Source organism: Phaseolus vulgaris, chromosome 7 (genome assembly GCF_051622355.1).
Source record: "Phaseolus vulgaris cultivar YP4 chromosome 7, ASM5162235v1, whole genome shotgun sequence".
NCBI lineage: Eukaryota > Viridiplantae > Streptophyta > Magnoliopsida > Fabales > Fabaceae > Phaseolus > Phaseolus vulgaris.
Window position 1 is genome coordinate 10,555,005 of NC_143504.1, and position 20,663 is coordinate 10,575,667.

A 20,663-nucleotide genomic window follows, 5' to 3' on the forward strand; every position below is an offset into this window, starting at 1 on the left:
TATGTTCTTTCAACTACTCCCCAAACCAATTATTTGGTAAGCTCATATTTTAATATTTTAAACCGATTTCTTTACCCATCAATATCAACAATTTAAAAACTTCCATTACATACTTAGTTTCTTTAATTTATTTTTTTTTAAGTATAAATATACTTTTCAAAACTATCTTTGGTTTAGTTTTTTTTCTTTCTAATTTTACATTTTAATAAATATCCACATAACCTCTTGATTAATCATAAATAATATATAATTTTGGTAGATTATTAGAAACAAAGTTTGAAAATACTTGATTGAATTTATATACACAGATATGTACCAAAAATGTTGGTTGAAAAGAAGATATGTTGTGTGGTGTGCCTCAACTATTTTGATACATAGAGGAAAGCAACAGGTAACACCAAACACACTACTACTTTGGTTTCTTAAACCACCTTCCATCTTACATCAACATGTATCACTCCATTCCTTGAATTTATAAGATTGTATTTGTCATTAATGCGACCATTGTGCACCACATCCCTAAGGTTAATCTCCACATGCCCCAGTGTTTCTTGCTGCATACCATGGAGAATCAAACATCAACAATATCACCATCAAGTTGTGAAAACAAGCTAATTAATTGATGTGACCACATGGGTTGGACCAAGCAACTTAAAATTTCAATAAAGTTGTTTAGAATTTGGATTAAATATGTCTTGTAATGAATGAGGATAATGAAATGGCACCTTTGACAGAAAACTGAAGTTCTTCCTCCTGCTCAGGACCTCAATGTGTATCTTCTCATGTTGAGGAGGCTCCTCTAGCATGAATTGGAATTCTTCATTCCATCGCGGGTGACGAGTTTTCTTCATCGTCTGTATAAATTTAAATTTTGGAACATAAAATATTGCCTCAATCAAATTGTGCATACTAATGGTAACATGGATAAATCTAGGCTCAGATTCATCTGTGATAAAGCCTTGAATCACATCCCTATGTAACATAAGGAGCATGATGACAGGTAAAAATGATGTATCTAAGAAGGAAAAGGTTTATTACCTTTGTTTTTTTCTTTTCCCCTCTAAAGGTCAGCACTGCAAATGGGTTGTTGTGATGTTCCCCCTCAACCTCTTCAGCCTCTAGTATAACAACTGAAAGCAAACCTGCTCTATCTTGAACCTCATCATCGGATACATAACCAATTCCACTTTCCTTCCTGCTATATCCTTCAGAAGGTCCACCAAACTTGCTGCTGTCTTCCTTGAAAGGAACAAAAGTCAAGTCTACCACAATTTTCCCTCTAGGCTTCTTGTTTGGAGTTTCGTTGAGATTTGTGTCCTTCAGTAAATCAAGTGTAAATTCTTTATTCTCATACGGCTTAAGCAGCTTGAGAGGGACCAACTGCATTCCCAGCTTATCATGTCCACCAACCTTATAAGAATACAAATAAAAAAATCATGGGTAAACATATGAGAAATTGCAAATTCGCCAATAACTTTTGACCAAATAAAGTAGTTGATTTCTTCAAGTGCAATGGACTAAATGGACAGAGATGAAGAACAAGATAAGAGAGATACTTTTGATGTATCAGTCCCATAAAATCAATTAAACACACAGCTGCACTCAAATTGAAAATGCAGTTTTTTCTTGATAGTTGAAATTGAAAGTAACTGAGACTTTGTAGAAATATAACAAATTTACATCACCCAAAAATAGAAAATGTATCGTTTGAAAGGATTTTATAGTTACTGTCCATCTAAGAAGTAACTGCTGCAGATTAATTATAACTGTTTATGTACACATAATTAGCTTAAAATAACTATCCATTTTCTTGAAGAAACTTCATAGAGAAACGGGCATTTAGGTGAGAACATGATTATCTTGACGGCTTGACTATTATAGATAAGATTTTTATGGTAAGCGTTTTATGTCAAAATTGAACAAGTAACAGAAGAAAGACGAGGAAAACCTTGTCCCAGTCATAAACTTGTAATTGAAGAACTTGAGATTGAGGGTCTTTTACAACAATCTTGAACTTCTCATTCCACACAGGATTCAAATTCTTTCTCTTGACAGTGGTTTTCTTTGCTGGAAGTTTGTCTCCTGTCAGACTTAGTTTAACGTAAGGATCAGAAGTTCCCAACAAATCCATCTTTAAAAGCTTATGAGCACGAACCACATTCACATGTAATATCCCCACAGGCTTCTTTATTTCCACCCTATAAGAGATGTGAGGAAAGTATCAGGAATCATTTTTCATAGGACAAACAGATTTTGAACTTCAACTTCAGCAATTTGCAGAATTTTTTTAACAACATTCAGATCATGTTTTAAATAATAACATGGTTCTAGTAAGATATTGGATAGCAGCTTTGTGTAGTTCCTTCAACCGTAGAACACTGAAAAATAACATGCTATCATCTTTTAAACCATGTTATTTTTCAAATTCAGATAAGGACCAGGGAACATTTTTTGTTTATATATAATTTTAAAAGGCAGGATTAATTTTTAAAGGTCATAGACCAGAAAAAAATTAATATTGTTAGCACATAGAACTCTTATCATTAGATACAAACTTACGTTGATTCATCAAGAATAGGAATTTCCAGGGTTCGAGGCCAGAGATAGAGATTTGCAACTTGTTTTTTTATTGTATCCTGTATGCAGCAACTATAATTGTTAGTTCTTGAACTCTAATTAAATTATGAAATACGATGGAAATTGAAAGTGCACGAAAGAAAATTATGATGACAAGAAAGTAACAACCAAAATAGCCCTTTATAAATTTGTGCAGAGGAGTAAATAATCCAACAGATCACTAAATAACTGAAGATTAAATGTGCACAAAAGTAGTGGATAATGCACAAACTACAAAGTTTCGAGAACGTAGTGGTTAACAGATAACATGAAGTAAAAGAAAAAAAATGCAAATAGAAGTTTAATTTACCAGATGTTCAATACTACAAATATTCTAATGCAAATAGAAATTAAAAACAAAAGGTATAAAAACAGAGGGAAGCACCTGTACAAATCTATAGAGACCAGGTATTGACATGATATCCCCTCCAGATACTCTCATCCCAAAATCCACATGAGGCTGGATATGAAACATAATTAATTACACAAGTAAGAATTTCTTCTAACTTCTAACATCAGAAAAGGCAAGAAACAAAAATAGGCTTGAGTACAGTATTTCATTTACCTTCTCCAACAAGGATACCACAATATTTGCAAAACATGGAAATGTAGGCACCAAAGGTCTTAAAGTTATTCGTGGTGTTGCAAATACTTGTACGTCCACCAACTGCAACGAATCAAAATGAATTTCCAGAAGGAAAGCACCATCTAGAAGGATCTAAAAAAAAGCATTTACCATTTAGGATTGTGCCTCAAGGCTTATCTGACCTGAACGCTGATCTTCAAAGATGACACATACAAGGACAACACTATGTTTGGATTGCCAGCCCATTTGATAACTTGTTCCATGACCAATTCTTTTTCATTTGTTTCTAGAACTTTAATACCTGCAGAATTACCACGTAGAAATTTAAAACAAAAATCAGTATAGTACTGGAGTAACTAGACCTTAATACCTCGTATAACCCATCAGATGGCAAAGGCTCCAATAAAATGTGGTGCAAACATATTTAAGGTAAATTGGCCTTTTCTGAGGATGGATGGAAAAACACATCCGTAAAATGCTGGTTTTCTCACACCAGGAATTATTCAAGTGAAATTTATTTTTTGATGTGCATTTGTACTTCAAACATCTAAAGGATTCATCCTTAATCATGCATTTTATGCAAAAGACTCTTGGTAGATGCCAGTGAGATTACAATAGAGATATCAATATTTATGTTCTGGTTTATTGCAGCCAAGTTTATAACTCACTTTGCCTTTCCTTGTATCATCACCCAATAATTTCACTAAAATCGTGCTCATTCTAGCACCCAAAATGCAAAAAAAAAAAAAAAAAAAAACTACAATTACTTATAAATCTCTGTGACTCTCAAGACAACCTTCTCGTCCATGTCCAAGATAGATTACATGACATTAATGTCAATCTGTACTTGTGTACCTTTTGCTGAAATGGATTGGTCAAAACTGTCCGGGGTGAAAACCATCCTAACTAACCATGTTCTAATCTGAAATTCCATTTATAAGACAAACACTTGTATTTGCGGAACAGAAATTTGGATTAAATATTTGTGCAAATGATCAGATGACCTGAGAAAAGACTTACCACATACAGTAGGAGGAAGAGTACCAAGACTTAACTTATCGAACTCAATTGCTTTGATCTGATACTTCCCAATGTATTCAGCAAATATCGGCTGTGCCGTGCTTCTAATAATCTTACAAATTGCCTGTATACCAAAACGAAAATGTCATTGAAGAATCATCCAACAGGAGCACAATCACACCAATATCCAAATGGAATCACTGAAATACCGTGTCTAAGAAAGGCCACATATCCAACAAAAACTTGTTCAGCCAATCAATCTGAAGAACACACAAAATCAATAGCACAGTAACACCACCATCATCGTAAACCTTAAAAAATTTAAAAACACGAAAAAAAAAGTTTATAATATCACAATTCACAAAACTAACTCGTTCGTAATCAGGCGTCTTCACCCAGAGAGGAATCTCTGGTAGAAGTTCCTCCAAAGCATTTGGGCCCAATTCACTAATTGGCCTAACAACAGGGTCCTGCAACATTGAAGAAAAAAATATCAGATTTTGAAGATCACCAAGAATTCAAAACGCAAAAGGGGTGTAAACCCCAAAATCAGTTCCCGCAAAGTGATCAGAAGAAATGCATGTTTCAGATTTGAGAATTGGAATAAAACAGAATGAACATGCATGAAGTTGTTAACCTTGACGTGTTTGGTTTCTGAGTAGACAAAGAGAAAGAAGCCCACGAAGAGGCCAATGGGTATTCCAACAGCAAAACCAATAATCCCGAAGAGACTGCTCAGCAACTCCATTTGGGTGCTTTAGGGAGAAGAAGAAGAAGAAGAAGAAGAAGAAGAAGAAGTGAATGGTGATGAAAAAAAAAGCAGAGGAGAAAAACCCAAGAAAATGATTTAAGAGAGTTTCGGAGGAAACCGAGAAAAACTAGAAGGGTGCGATGTGTGTGAGAGAGATTACGAATGAAAGCGCCAAAACAGAGACACTCCACCACCCTCTCTGTTTTCACTTCAATGCAATACAATACAATAGACCCTGCTTTTGTCTTTGCAACAACGAACGCCAAAAAAACTCCTTCCTTTTGCTTCCCACGGTCTTATGTGCCAAGTTGCCATTCTACTATTTCTCTTATTTCAAACTATATTAATTATTAATTACTATTGTGGAAGTCAAGTGTGTTTTAATTCTCTTCATTTTAATTTTAGAAATTTATTTCTACTTTTAACAATCCCTCAATTTTATCTTTTCCAACAACAAATTTCACTTTTATAAACTAAATATTTCCTCTAAACTAATTTCATATTAATTAAAAATAATCAAAGTTATTATAGGAATAATATACAAAGAATTAATTAGATTAACTTATATATTTAACTTAATCGTGATCATTTTTTACTTATTTTAGTCAAACAAAGGTAATATAGCTAAAATTATTGTTTTTAGAATATAGATATTAAGATCATTTTAAAAAATATTATTGTTATTATGAAAAAAAATATATTAGTAATTGTTTCAATTGATCCACATAATTAGTGTAACATTATAAATAAGTTGCCACACAAGACACGGCTTCTTTACATTTGCATTTCTACCATGATATTTATTGTTTTACCATAATTGATCTAACCTTGTTAAAATTTACAAAATGTTACAACCTGTCATAAAAAAAAAACAAAATTTGTTAAAACTTTTTTTTTATATTTAATGAAACATTCAAAAAAATTTATCACATATTCATTCTCTTTTAAAATTGAGTGCTGATATAACACGGTAAGAAATATTAACTTGACAACTCAATAAATTAATGTATTAATTATATTTAATTTATTTTTTAATTTAAAATATTATTATAGTATTATAATGGGTTGTCAAATATATATGTGGTTGACATTTTTTGGTATAAAAAATATTTTCCTTTAAAATTTACAGAAATTTTATCCTTCAAGAATTTATTAAATTTGTTATATACGCATGGATGTCAGAAATATTACAGTGTCTTAAATGGAGTGGTCACAAAATTATTTAAAAACCAAAAAAATATATTTTATAATTAATATGTTTGAGAGAATTGACAGTTTATGCTTGAAGATTGAAGTATTGGAATGATAATCCATTTTCTATCACCAACAACCACACATATCAATTTGAAAAAAACAAATACAAAGATAATAAACTTTAACAACAAAAAAGTACAAACATGATAAACTTTGACGAGACAATGAAGTCATACAAAAAATAGAAAAAATATAAAGTTTAAAAAGAAGAAGAAAAATTAAAGGAGAAAATAAAGAAAGAGATTATAAAACATATAAGGAATTATATTACACACTAGATAATGAAGTTAAATATTTTTAATTTATGATATGATATTGAATACTGGGTAATCAAATAAAATAATTATAACTTTATATTAATGACAATCATATTACGATAATGATAATACTATTTTATATTAATTATAAAAAAAAATATTTCTTAATACATAAGTAATAATGGAATAAGATAACAATTATATAATTGAATTAACCAGAAAACCTAAACAATAAATATTTAATTAAAAATATAAAAAATATTTATTTAATAAAAAAATAAATTAAAAATTCAAATAAAATATTTAAATTTAAAAAATAATTCAAAATTAATTAAGTCTTAATTTTTTTCCTCCACTTTTTGTTTTTTCATTAATATTTAACATAGTTAGATTTAAGAAAGAGTAATAATAGATTACAATGTTTTTTATACAATCACATTATAATTTTCAATATTATTATTTTAATTTTTTTATATTACTTAATTATAAATTTATTTTTTATTATATATTTATTTTTTAAACTATCACATAAAAATGGTATACATTTATGAAATCATCATTCTTCCAAAAAAAATACCAGTTGAAAAATAAATGAAGGACAAAAGTGTAAAAAACTTTTATTCTTTGATATTGATATATAGATTATTTGTAAGACACTAATACGAATATATTAATTTAAATTTATTCTAATCCATTAATAGTGTACAAATAATTACACTATTATTATAATTAAAATATGAAATAATAATGATTAAAATTATAATAAAATATAGAATCGTTTAGTTTTAGGTTTAATCCCACATCCAAATTCTTTCTACACACTTTTTTTTCTTCTTTACTTCTTTTCTCTTTCTTTTTTTTTACTTTTTTTTAATATGTCTCGTCTATTCCAAATTTTGATTATATCCTTTCATCATACTTTGTATATTTTTATTCGATCAAATTTTCAAACAAATTGAGTTCATGTTTATTTTAAATACTCTTTGTTCCCTTTTTTTCTCATGGTTTTGTCATCATCTTTATGAGGTTAGTCGATAAAATTGTAGAGGTGATAAAACGGATGAGTAACATGCCCCATTAGAATGTGAGTTGACGGGCAGATGGCTTTGCTCGCCACTTTTTTAATTTTTATTTCTTTCTTAATTAATTTTTTTGGATATATTTATTTGGTTGTAGTTATTGATATCACTTTTTGGACAATAAAAAATGTAAAAAGAGGTTGTAAAACGGGTCAGCAACTCGCCCCGTTAGAATGTGAGTTGGCAGGTTGACGGGTTCGCTCACCACTTTTTTTTTCTTTTTTATTAATTATTTTGTTTTATATCTATTTATTTGGTTGTAGTAATTGTATCACTTTTTGGACAATAAAAATACAAGAAGAGTAAATAAATTTGCATCAAACTTTAATATTCTAATCAAATAAAGCTTAATGCCTAACAAAATAAAGTAAATATCAACAATACTTTAATGAGTAAAATGATGTATAAAAAATTAATGTAAATTTTTTTATATATAAAATATTGACCACCACCAATTTTAATCTCAAAAGCATGAGTTTTTTTTATTTAAAAGTGCCAAAAATAAAAAAGAGCAGGCATAAGGGTTAGGCCCGAATCAATAAGGATTAGTGAGTTCAAAAAGTTAACTCGTCCCGCTTAAATGATGGTGGACTCGACCCGTTTTGTCATCCCTAGAAACATGTTTCTCTCAACTTAATTAAGCTCATACTAAAATTTGGTAATGTTTGAATAACTCACCTAGTTCTTCTAACTTTAGATTGACTTCCAATTTACATAAAATAAAAAATTATATAAAAAATAAGTTATTTATGTTTTTGATATAATCTTAGAATAAAGTTAGTTAAATTAAATTTTCATTATGATTCGGTAATATATAAATTTAAATGATTTAGATTATATTGAAATGATTGAAGGATAATGTTTAAGAGATGATAATTTGGATTAGTTTGAATTATCAGTTTGGACAATTTATAAAAAAAAGTTGTATTATTGGAATATTTTTTAAAAAACACATTTAATTATGTTAATGTATTTTCTCATATTTCGCTCAAAAGCAAAATCTCATTTTAACAAAAATAATCTTTTAGTTAAACTTTTTGTCCAGCGAAGAAATTTTTACTTAAACAAAAATTACAGTGAAAATAAACTGTTTTAATCAAATTCTCACTCAACCTAAAAAAATATTTCCGCTCAACCCTATCCATTTTCAGAAAAAGCTAAAATATTTTTTGTTTCTTTTAGTTAATAAGCAAAAATTAAAGTTCTGATGATATTAACTATTAAATAAATAAAAAAAATGTAAGTGTAATAAATTATTCAAAAATCTAACTTGTTAATTTTAATACTAATGAAATACTATAATTTTTCTTTAACGAACCTGTATTAGTGGAAACATACGTACTGTTGTGTGTCCACATTTCTTATATCTATAGCATTACAGTCTATTACTACAAGATTATTATTTTTTTATTTTATTATGCGTAACTTTGTTTATGGTATGAAATAGAAAGCGAATAATTAAATATACGATTTTAAGTGAAAAATAAATAAAAAAATTGCTGTTTAAATTGTATGTGAATTTCTCTACAATTTATAAAAATGTAATTTATGTTAATGATTTGTTTATTACTCAAATTATAAGAATAATTAAGTAGATTTACATTTTTTAAGTTGACATGATAATTTATTTTAAAAATATTTTTCTCAATTATTTGTAAAATATATTATTTACATTTTCTTAAGTTTTAGAAAACTATATAAAAATCAGTTAGTATCATGTATTTAATTTGATACGTACTAATTAATTGAATAATAATTATAATTTTAAAACTGGATATATTTTATTTTGTCCAGAGTTTATTAGTGTAGCAAGTGTATATCGATATTTATAATTATTTTAGTTTACAAATTTACTCTTTATTAGTGTAACTTTTTTTTTTAACTTTATTTTAGCAATTATTTTTAATTTTATTTTAGCAATTATTTTTATTTTTTATTATACAGTTGGAAAACGCGTTGTGGTCAGTTGCCAGCATTTGAAAATTATCCAAATTGGAAGTTTAAAGAAGTTTCTTTGGGGGACCATTTGGCGGTTAGCACAAACCAAGAGAAAAGAAGTTCTCAACTTTAATTTGAAAAGTTACAAAAATTAGTTAATCTATATCTTCTATATATTTTCTACCAATCAATTTTTTTCATATTTTATCTATATATTCATATTTATTTTTATTATTATATATAGATATTACATTATTTTCTATTTTTCTTAAAATATATTAAAACAGTTATTAAAAGTTGTTTTGAATTTAGAGCAGTTTTTTTAATTTAATTTTTTAAAATATATATATTTTTTTTTCAATTTTCACTCAATTTGAATTTTTGAGATTTTATCATTATTCTATCTTCACTCTTTCTCACTTTATCTCTCTTGAAAATGACTCATATTCTCTGTATCTCTCATATTCTCTATGTCTCTCATACACAGGTACACATAAATCTATATTTAATTTATTTAAATAAATATAAATATATATATATATATAATAATAATAATAGAAAATATGGATGCAAGAGTATTCATATAAAAATAATTAAAAGTAAAATAGACATCTCATATTTTAATTTTTCAAACTTCATTATTCCTTTCTAACTATTTTATATGAAAATAAAAATGTGTATTTTATATATTAATGATAAAAATAAAAATACTAATATACAACGGATGAGAAACACATATAATTTCGTTAATTTTAATTAAAATAAAATAAACATATCATATTTTAATATTTTAAATTAGATTATTCTTTACAAACTTTCTTTCATAAGTGATCATCTTCCATCACTTCTAGAAAAAAATTAAATGATAGTTTAGATACAATTTTAAATTGTGACTTTTTCGTAAATAATAAAGATGATGAAAAAAAGAAGAAGATGAAAGACTTTCTTGATGGTAAAACACCTATAATATCATTTTGTTGTTACCTACCTAATTATATAAAATACAAATTACTTTATTAATTTTTTCAATAAAACAAATTGATATTTGTACCGGCATGGCCGAGCGACATGCTGACGTGTCTCGGTCTACCTGACCGAGCTGATCAAGACATCTCCGGACGGTCTAGCCGACCAACACATATAAGCATTAACGCTCAAACCAATGTCAGTGAAGCTAAACTACCATTAAGAATTAGGTAATGCAGCTGTAAGCGTGATCCATTCCACTAATCAGACTCAATGACATTAAAATAATATAAATAGCACACATTCCAAGGAATAAGGTACGTCATTATTACTGTACACCTACTGCCGAACACCATTTACTGACTTGAGCGTCGAAGTCCCTTCTGCAGGTACCTCCCCCATTTGGCATTCACCCGAGACCGAGAGCCAAAGGGTAGCACGAAGGCGAGAAGAATCCCAGTGAAGCCCTAGCAACCTGGCCGAAGGAAGGAGGAAGACAAGACTTCAATAGTTCTCTAGATCCTATCTCCCTAACAGGAACAATATCAAATAATATTATAATTAATTTAAATTTAAGATAATATTATAATAGTATTAAAAACACACAAAAAAAATTTATATATACTACGGAAAGAGAGGCACATTTGTACCTGTGTATCTGTATTTTTCTCTTTTGCTCAACTTTATTTAAAATATTGAATGTTATAACTCATCATTTTAAGGGAAGAAGCTATTAAATTGATAAGAAAAGTTATTAAATGGATATCTGTTATTTTTTTTAAGGCTAAAATTAGAAAAAATATTTTTTTAAATATATTAAACTAATTATTATTTCTTTAGAGATAAAGTTGAGAAAAATTATGTACACAAAAAAACATGAAAAAAATCCTTATTATATATTGTTATAGATAAAAAGTATCTACAATAAATAAATTATATTTGAATATTTTGTAATTATAATATTATAAAGTTAATAAAAATATGTTTTATCTACTAGCATAGAATCCGAGACCGACAACCCCCACACCCTCCAAGATGACCGAACATATAGCGGAATTAAATTAAATTATACTAATGATAGAATTAGTTCTAATATTTGTCCTAAGATTCTATAAATAAGTGGACTTGCATCCATATAAAGATTCGTATTTAATATAACCTTTGTTATTTGATAAACTTGTCTTAAAAAGGGTTACAAAATCAGATTTATGTTTACTATTTTTTTTAGAATGCATTTGGTGATAAGTTGATTAATTTTAGATTTATTTACAGAGAATCATTTTATTGGTATAATAAACTTTTTTATAGTAAAAGAAAAAAATAAAGATGTAATGACAAATGATGACAGATAATTGTTGTTATTTGAGGTTAACATAACTGAGATGTTAAGTAGCATAAATATGTTAAACATAAAAGCTTTATAAAAAAAAAATTGAATATTAACTTCAACGTACCTCTCCCACTCAGTCGAAGGACAAAAAATAATACCTCGGCTGAGAAATATTCACACTAAGAAAATCACTGTAAGAACATTTTATAATTATTTTTTTAATAATAAATTGTTATTTTAATAATTATTATAATACTTAAAGATTTAATTATATTTTATTTTTTATTATTATAAAAAATAGATACACAAGTGTAAAGATACTGATATTTTCATTAATAATATATAATAAAATTTATCATGTTAATACTATTTTTTTCTCATAAATATCTTTTTATATAACTTTTTATTTTTCACGTGTAACATAATCACTAATTTTATGCTTCATTCAATTTTTCTAATAGTTCAATATTAAAAAATATAGAAAATAAATTAAAAAAATATAGAAAATTTATTATTTTTACAATTTTGTAATTACACTTAATCAGATTATTTTTTTTTTTTAAATGTCAACATAATAATATTTTTTTTGGTAATTTTTGTATGACTTTAATACTCGTTGACTAACCTACATTTACATTTAGTACATTATAAAGTGTAGAATGAATCTGCAACTCGCCAATATGTAAAGTAACATCGCAATTAATTTTTCTGATTTAGTGGTTTTGCCCTAATTATAGGTGACACATGGTTAGTGGATGATGAAACTTCTAATACCATATGACTTTAATTTTAGACATAAAGTAACACATAGCATTGATTTTTATGCATAATAATAACAAGTTGTTTTATACTAAATCTGTTACATAGATCATGGATAAATGTGCAATATTAAAATAAAGTATTGTTTTTTTTAAAAATTGTCAGAGGTAACTATACTATTGAATTATGTAGCAAACTTATTGACAAAATAGTGATGGTTTATCGCTGAAAGAAGATGATGGTTGATCAAGATTATAATCCATGTGGTCATTTTAAATGACTAAAAGTACATATGAATTTGATTAAAATGCACGAGTTTTGGCAATTAGAGCTTTATGAGATACGAACAATAAAAAAGTAGTAAAATTATGAAATATTAGAGTTTGATTTTGAAATTATATACTACTAAGTGACCACAACATTTTAAAAGCAAATATTTGAATATATGATGGGTTGTCAATTCTTGTAAGAAAATATTGTTGAGCATGAGACATATTATCGTTAGGGTCAATTACGATCATAGAAGTATTTTTTATTCTAAAATTTATGACTCTGTCACTACTTTATGCTCAAAAGGTGCTTCAAAGGGTTAAAGAGTAAAGTTTTATTTAAATTTTCCTTGACTTCGACTCATAAGTGTTATGGGACTATTGGACATTACCAAAACAAGTCCCCCAATTGATGGTTATAGGAGTGAGGATTTTTCTTTGGAACCAATTTTCCATTCCCAGAGATGGTGCCATTTTTTTGACATCAAATCAGATAAAATCGTTAAGGTATTCGTATCCGACGTATTGTCCGCTTTGCAATTTGGAGTTCCATCACAATTTTTGTCCTTCAGAGGCATCTCTGAGGGTTAAAGGAGGGAAGTGTATTTAAATTGTCTTTGACATTAATTCCTAAACGATGTAAGACTATTGGACATCCCTATAGATGATGCTAATGTTTGTACCTCAAGTCACTTAAGATCAATCACCGCATCCGACTATTTGGACATCCCCACAGATAACATTTCTTAAGGACAAAATCGTGACAAAATTATGAGTTCCAAAACAAACAATATCTCAAATACAATAATTTATCATAACGATATTATCTCAATAAAGTTAAATATATTGAATTTTTACTTTTTTTTACTGTTGTTTATATATATATATATATTAATAATTATTTTACTATTGGTTTTATATATATTGAAATAGTCTCATTAGAAATTTTAAGATAGTAATTTTAATATTATAAGCTTAAGATCCATTTCTTTTTAAACTCCTTTTTTATTATCTTTTTAAAAGTAAAAGAAATTTGCATGCATATCCTTCCTTCTTTCTCTTTCTTTCTCTAGCTATATTCCTCTTTACCTAATTTTGATATTATTTTTCTAGATCGTATCTCATATGCATTAATAGAGTAAGAAATATATTTATCTTATTTTATAATTTCAAACACGGTAAATTTGTTTTATTTTGTAAATTTCTTAATTATCAAAATCTTTTCAAACTTGTATAGTTGATAATCTTGGGTTTTCTCAATTAATCTTTTAGATCCTTTGCAATTTGTGTTTTATTTGTTTTGAAGTTGAAAATTTATAAGTATTTACATTTCACTACAAGAAAATTATTAAATAAAAATTAATTTTAAAGACCAGAACTAAAGTAGTTTTTATTATTAATAAAAATTTATAAAGTAGTTTCTAAATTGGTATCTAACTATTAACTACTAAGATTTTAATTACTAACTACTTATGTTCAAAATTAGTCTTTATTAGTCGTTTATAGACTAATTTAGAATCTAAAATATTAGTAGCTAAAACTTTAGTAGATAATTTAGTACCAATTAGAAACTCTAACACCCCATAATTTACATATAACTATTACAATAAAAGTTCTACCAATTTCTATACAAACTTGAAGTTTTTCAAAACATTCCTAATACGTGATTAGGATTTATAGAAATACAAATATTTACATATCCACAGCTCAAACTAAAACTCTGAAACCTCTAAGGCTCTCCTGCACCTGTATGGTCATCTGCTCGTGTACATAGTACAATCATCGCAGTTCAAACACAACAAGAAAAACAAGGGTAAGCTAGTGAAAATAGAATTTTATAATATACACACTTAAATCCAAAGAGAAAACCAAATTACATGATCAATTTCTCAAATTATTCAATTTTCTTCAAATCTCAATGTACCGACCAGGTCATCGGGTGCGATGACGTGTCTTGCGCGTGCCCGGGTGGGGCGTGCTCAGTGGAACACGTAGGCTAGAAAAGATGAATGGTTCAGAAGTGAGCATAGTCGCCGGTTACACTGAATTGGCGTTCTCCGATCTCTAGTGTGCGTGACCGGCGGTCGCCAGAGTTACGACGCAATCGCCGTATGAGAGTGCTAGGAGATCAAGTGGTGAGAGATCGCCGAAGAATGCTAGGAGCTCGGGTGGTTTGCACGTCGCCACGAGGAGCACATCGTCGGATCTCCCAGTAAACTCAGTTAAAACTGTTAGAAGCTCAGAAGGGTAATCTTAAGCGTGTAAGTTCAGTAAGATGACTGTTGCGCCAGCATGGGGCGTGAAGGCTGAGTGGGTTGAGGGGAACAGATTGCTCATCAGCGACAGGATTCCCAGAGGGGACATTCGTTGGTGGCAAGGTTTCCTCAGCTAGAGCATGCATGGCGTAGCAGTAAGGAAGGTGGCACTTGCGACGAGCGATATCATAGAGATGATGCACTTTGTTGCATCCGATACTCGCCTTGTCGGGAGATGTTTCACAGCACATTGTGCGCTAGCTTGCTCCTTGAGTGGAGGACTTAGCTGTGTGGCTGGTTACTACATAAGAATGACGTTCAAGTTGCCCCAATCCAGATGACGACACGTGTAGGGTTGGATGTTACCATTACTCCAACCTAGACGATGACACGTGTAGGGTTGGGAGCAATGGAGAAATGACGCTCAAGTTGCCCCAATCCAGATGACGACACGTGTAGGGTTGGATGTTACCATTACTCCAACCTAGACGATGACACGTGTAGGGTTGGGAGCAATGGAGAAATGACGCTCAAGTTGCCTTGGCTCAGATGACGACACGTGTAGGGCTGGGCGCTACCTGCTATCCCAGTCCAGATGGTGACACATGCAGGGCTGGATGCGAGCCACGCGTCCAAAAGCATAACGGCCTAGAGAGAGAGGAAACCTAGCTATAAAGGTAACCTTAACAGAATTTGCAGAGGTACGTTTTTCATTACGGCTGATACTGCTAGGGTTGTGTGCCTACAGTACGGTCCTACAAAGCATATTCTCTCTTAGTTTTTGGGTGTTCTTGTCACTGACTTGAGCGTCGGAGCGCCACCGGCCGCAGAGGCGCCACTGTGTGTTTTTCAGGTTCTTAGAGAGGCTATCTGTGGAGTGGACTTGGAGGGAACGTGGTGTCAAGCTGGTGAGGAAGATCGTGACGAGGCAACGCTCTTGCGCTAAGTCAACCGGCAGGATCACTCAACAATAAACAATCACATGGATCTCACATGGATCTACACATCCAGAATATTCAACAAACAACGTCTTCTGGAAGACCCATATTAAGTAAGTCCTACCAGAGACTAACACCTGATCCAAAGATTACCAGCGAATCCAACAGAAAGGATCAGGGTAAGTTCAATACAACCCAAGCCGTGCATCTCATATGTCACGGTGTGCATGAACTCCCCCATCAGCTTCTCACCACATGATATCTTAGTCTATGTGACTTAGATCATCAGTGAAGCTCGGAGATCTCTGTTACCACATAGGCATCAATACTTAATACACAACAAACATCAGTCCATACATTATCCCGACATCAATACTTAATACACAACGAACATTAGTCCATACATGATCCCAAATGTATGAATTCAATTCCACATCATTTCATCATACAATATCATTCCAAACACTATCCACAACATTCAAAAGCGTAATTAACATAAGAAAACAATACCTTAAATATTAAACCATCAAAATCTAATATTTTTACAAATTTAAATAATATATAAACAAACAACATCCCTGCAAGAGAAATTGAATATTGGGACCACGTCCCTTCCGCATTCAGATCTTCTATCCTAGGGTGCTATTAAAAATTAAGTTTAGCTTCCCTTACCTCAATTGCTTGTTTTCCTATCAACTTTTAGAATTTTATTCCCCACAGTCTGAATAAACTTCAAGATTTACGGGCCTAATGCAAATTATCCAAACAGAACAAAAATTCAGTATATAGCAGAATAAGTTGAGAGGGTTAAACTTCTCAACTAACTCCACCAATATTGATAACTAAATCCTAAGGAAAAACAGAGAACAAAAGATATTTAGAGTAAATGAACTTACTCTGTTTAAAAATATGATCGGGTAGAAATGTTCTTTAACTCGCCAGCTACAACATGGTATGATCAGATTCTAAAATAGATGAGGTATGAAGTGAGAAATTAAAAGAGAAGGGAGAGGAGAGAAGTTGGTAGAGAGAGAAAGTGATTTGGAAGAAAGAAGAAGAAAGTGATCGTGTGGGGTGGGGGGAAAACGCGGTTTCTGCTTTTAAAAAAGGTGTTGTTACAAAAACCATTTATAATATTTTATTAATAATGAAACCACATTAGATACTAATAATTTTTTAGTCTCTAAATTAGTATCTAATTTAGTCAATATAGTGACTAATTATTTTTTGTCTCTAAATTTAGTTACTATTTAATGATTTTCTTGTAATGTTTCTTGAACTTCGACTTTTTTTTTTTATCTTTCTCTTAAGATTTTTAGTTAATTATAAGTATGAGAAACTAATTTATTTCTTTATTGTAATTTTAATGAAGTTTTGATTTAATATAGGTTTTAGTATTCAATGAATTAGTGGTGAATTGAAATATATAATGATAGATTGGATCTCAATTGCCTGTTATTTTGTTAGGAATCGAAGTATGAGTTTGAGTTTCACACTGAAAAAAAAATGAGAAAGTTGAGTAACATGTAAGAAAGAAGATTTACAAACCCATATTCTTTAGATTTTGGGTTAGAGGTGGCTTCAGGTCTCTTTCATGGGTTGACTCATGATTCATTAGATTCAAATCTCTTTAGTGGTGTTTTTCCTCACAAGAACTTATTAACTTGCCAGGTTAACGTGGATCAAACAAGATTTGAGTATCTCCTACATATTTTGGCTAGTAGTAGGTGTTTAATCCAACACATTTTACCTTGGATTTTGAATTGTGAAATCATGTTGAATTGATATATAATTGAATGGAAAAGTTTATGACAAAAATGTTTTTTTTTTTTTGAATGAAAGTCACTAGTTTGAAGCTACTAATACCATTTTAATGTAGAAATACTACAAGGATATTATGATTTGAAAAACAACTATACTATATTGCTGAGTGATGTGGAATTGGTTGAGATTATGTTTGATTTATTGTACAAGTTTAGATTATTGGTTTTGATTATTGAGATGTTTATGTTTTTACGGTATTTTCACTGAAGTTATTTTTTCCTCAAGCGAAATTGTTTTATCCAAATAAAAATTGCCCTGCTTAAAAAAATGTGGTAACAACTGGAACACTTTTTTTCTTATTTTTGTTTAAGTGACACTATTTTTTTGAAAGTTTATGATGTTGTTTTGTTTAAGTTTCTAATATATATGATTAGGTAAATATTATGTATGAATGTAAATAATGAATTATATCTTAGTTTCTCATATATATATATATATATATATATATATATATATATGACTTCAAAATTTACCTTACAAAATAAATTTTATAAAATTAAATTAAATTAAAAATCTACTTTCTTAAAATGATATCATAATTTATGAAAAATTTATTTTAATGATATTAATGAGAAATATTTGGATTAACTAAATATAAAGAAAATAATATATAATTTTTAAATCAGATATATAACGATAATAAGCAGAAACGTATCTAGTTGATTTCCATTCTAATTTATGTTAATATCACATTACAATTACAATTCATGTTAATATCACATTTGATTTATTTATAGTTAAATATTGGAGCGAATATGAAGTTAAATACGAATATACTTATTACGTGACAAAAATAAAAATGAAAGAGAAGTTTCAAACCCACCACTTAAAAATAAACACAACTTTAAAATGAGCACAAATTGGATAGCTATTTCATTTCCTTAAGATCACACGAAACAAATCGTGGCTGGAAAACACGTGTTTATGTGTGCTTGACCGAATATATATATATATATATATATATATATATATATATATATATATATATATAAACAGACAAGTAGTTGAAAAGACTTGGAGTTTCCAAAAAGGAATAATATTGACTAATTTAAAATTCAAAATATTTGATAAAAATAAACTTGTAGTTGTCATTTGGTTTGAAAGAAAATGCCCCAGAAACAGCTGTTTGATACGAAAGTAATGGATTTTGATGGCATGTTAGGATATTTGGAAATATATTATTTATAATAGAACATAGCCAATTAGGGTATGGCCCATTAGTTTTGGGCAAGAAATTTCCTAAACTCTACAATTTTCATTTATTTCCTATGCAAATCTTCTCTTTCAGTTCCATTAAATAACGATAGTTGGCATAAACACGCATCTATTCCTTAGTGATCTTCATTAACAATGTACACAAAAAGGGAAAATTAAGAATATGCCTTTTTCTCCCTAAAATAAAATAATTTAGCTCATTACTTCTTCGTTAAGATCTCATTGGATATGTTGAAATACTCGATCCCCTTCTTTGTTTTCTTCGTATTAGCGGGAAAAAAACTACGTGTTATGCTTGTGCATTCAAAAGAGGAAAATAAAAATAAAAATAAACATAGTGTGTGTAAATATAAAGATAATATTTTGAATCACAGTGATACATTTGAGGAGAATACTCTTGCTAATGTACTATTATAATTGATTATGTAAACATTATGTGTTATTTAGAAAATGATATATTATACTGTTAATGATGATTATTAAGCAAATGAGCGAGGACCTGGCGTAAATTGACTAGGTCTTTTATTTTCGAGCATTGCCAAATGCTAAGGTACGTGAAATGTTGATAAAAAAATAGTGTTTAGATGAAGTAATGCCACATGGACTAAGAGTTTGAAAAAATTGTGAAGTTTATGGATTTATGATTGCTTATGGTTTAATCACTAAAGGTTGGCCAACCACTCACTCACAATGTATTGATATCATAAACCATGTTTTTTACTTCTAATCAAATTCATGCCTCCTATCTTCCGTGTTATTCGATAAAAAAACACACGTAAAAATAACATACATAATCACAAATTAACTGCAGAAAATAAATAACATATGATTTAACGTAGTTCAGTCGCCAACGGTAATCTATATCCACACGGACAACTATTAAGTTTTATTTCTCTCTTGTTGCTGCATATAAAATTACAAGTACAATAATATCTTTAAATAGAGATTATAAATGAGACACAATAATTAAGTCCATTTAGTAAAATATGGTGTCTAATCAGTTCAGTCTAATTTTTTTTTTATTAATACTAATAATAGCAAATTTTATCAACACGCAGAAACAAAAAAAATGATGAAAATATGTGAGCTGTGTGAAGTTATTGAGGAACATAGTAAACCAGTGAATGTGTTTGCATATTAGGATGCGTGCAAGTTTTGTATTGTGAGAGCAGACTTTAGTCAGATGTGGAGGCAATTGAATTTTCATATCTCTTAAAAGTCTTAATTACATAACATCCTTAAAGCATGTTATATTTGACTTTTAGGATGATTCTTCACAATGCTGCCAACCATGGCTAATGCATCGATACAAAACTACAACATTAATTCTTCATTAATGCAAATAAATATTTTCCCTCCATTTTAAAAGACATTACTTTTTTGTCATTAGAAAAACTAATTTCACAATGTTTCTTTAAATTAAATCAACCTTATTAATACCAGTTATTTACAAACAAATTTATACGAGAGATTATAATATATTTCTTCTTTAAAAATTTGTAATAAGTTCTTTTGGAATATTTTTATATATTACTATTTTTGTCCAATGTAAAACTTTAATAAGCGCCAACACAATTTTCCAACTGAAACTAGTGTTTTGAAGAAT

General features: G+C 29.1%; 1 protein-coding gene across 4 annotated transcripts; it reads right to left on the reverse strand.

Moving 5' to 3' along the window:
• Window positions 1-263: 263 nt before the first annotated feature.
• Window positions 264-5,280, reverse strand: SYTC (Calcium-dependent lipid-binding (CaLB domain) family protein). 4 transcript variants are annotated; one of them, XM_068634788.2, is made up of 13 exons: window positions 5,134-5,280; window positions 4,860-4,977; window positions 4,594-4,692; window positions 4,432-4,482; window positions 4,223-4,346; window positions 3,385-3,503; window positions 3,182-3,283; window positions 3,002-3,076; window positions 2,560-2,636; window positions 1,949-2,198; window positions 1,039-1,410; window positions 726-854; window positions 264-554 (listed from the first exon to the last, which is right to left on the reverse strand). In XM_068634788.2, the coding sequence occupies exons 2-13, from the start codon at window positions 4,968-4,970 to the stop codon at window positions 423-425; spliced, it is 1,641 nt and encodes a 546-aa protein (XP_068490889.1). In that variant the 5' UTR covers window positions 4,971-4,977; window positions 5,134-5,280; the 3' UTR covers window positions 264-422. The 4 variants fall into 4 exon arrangements, with proteins under 4 accessions (XP_068490889.1, XP_068490888.1, XP_090161207.1 ...); XM_068634787.2 differs by having other exon boundaries at window positions 5,092-5,271; XM_090305081.1 differs by having other exon boundaries at window positions 3,353-3,503; window positions 5,134-5,237.
• Between the last annotated feature and the right edge of the window lie 15,383 nt (window positions 5,281-20,663).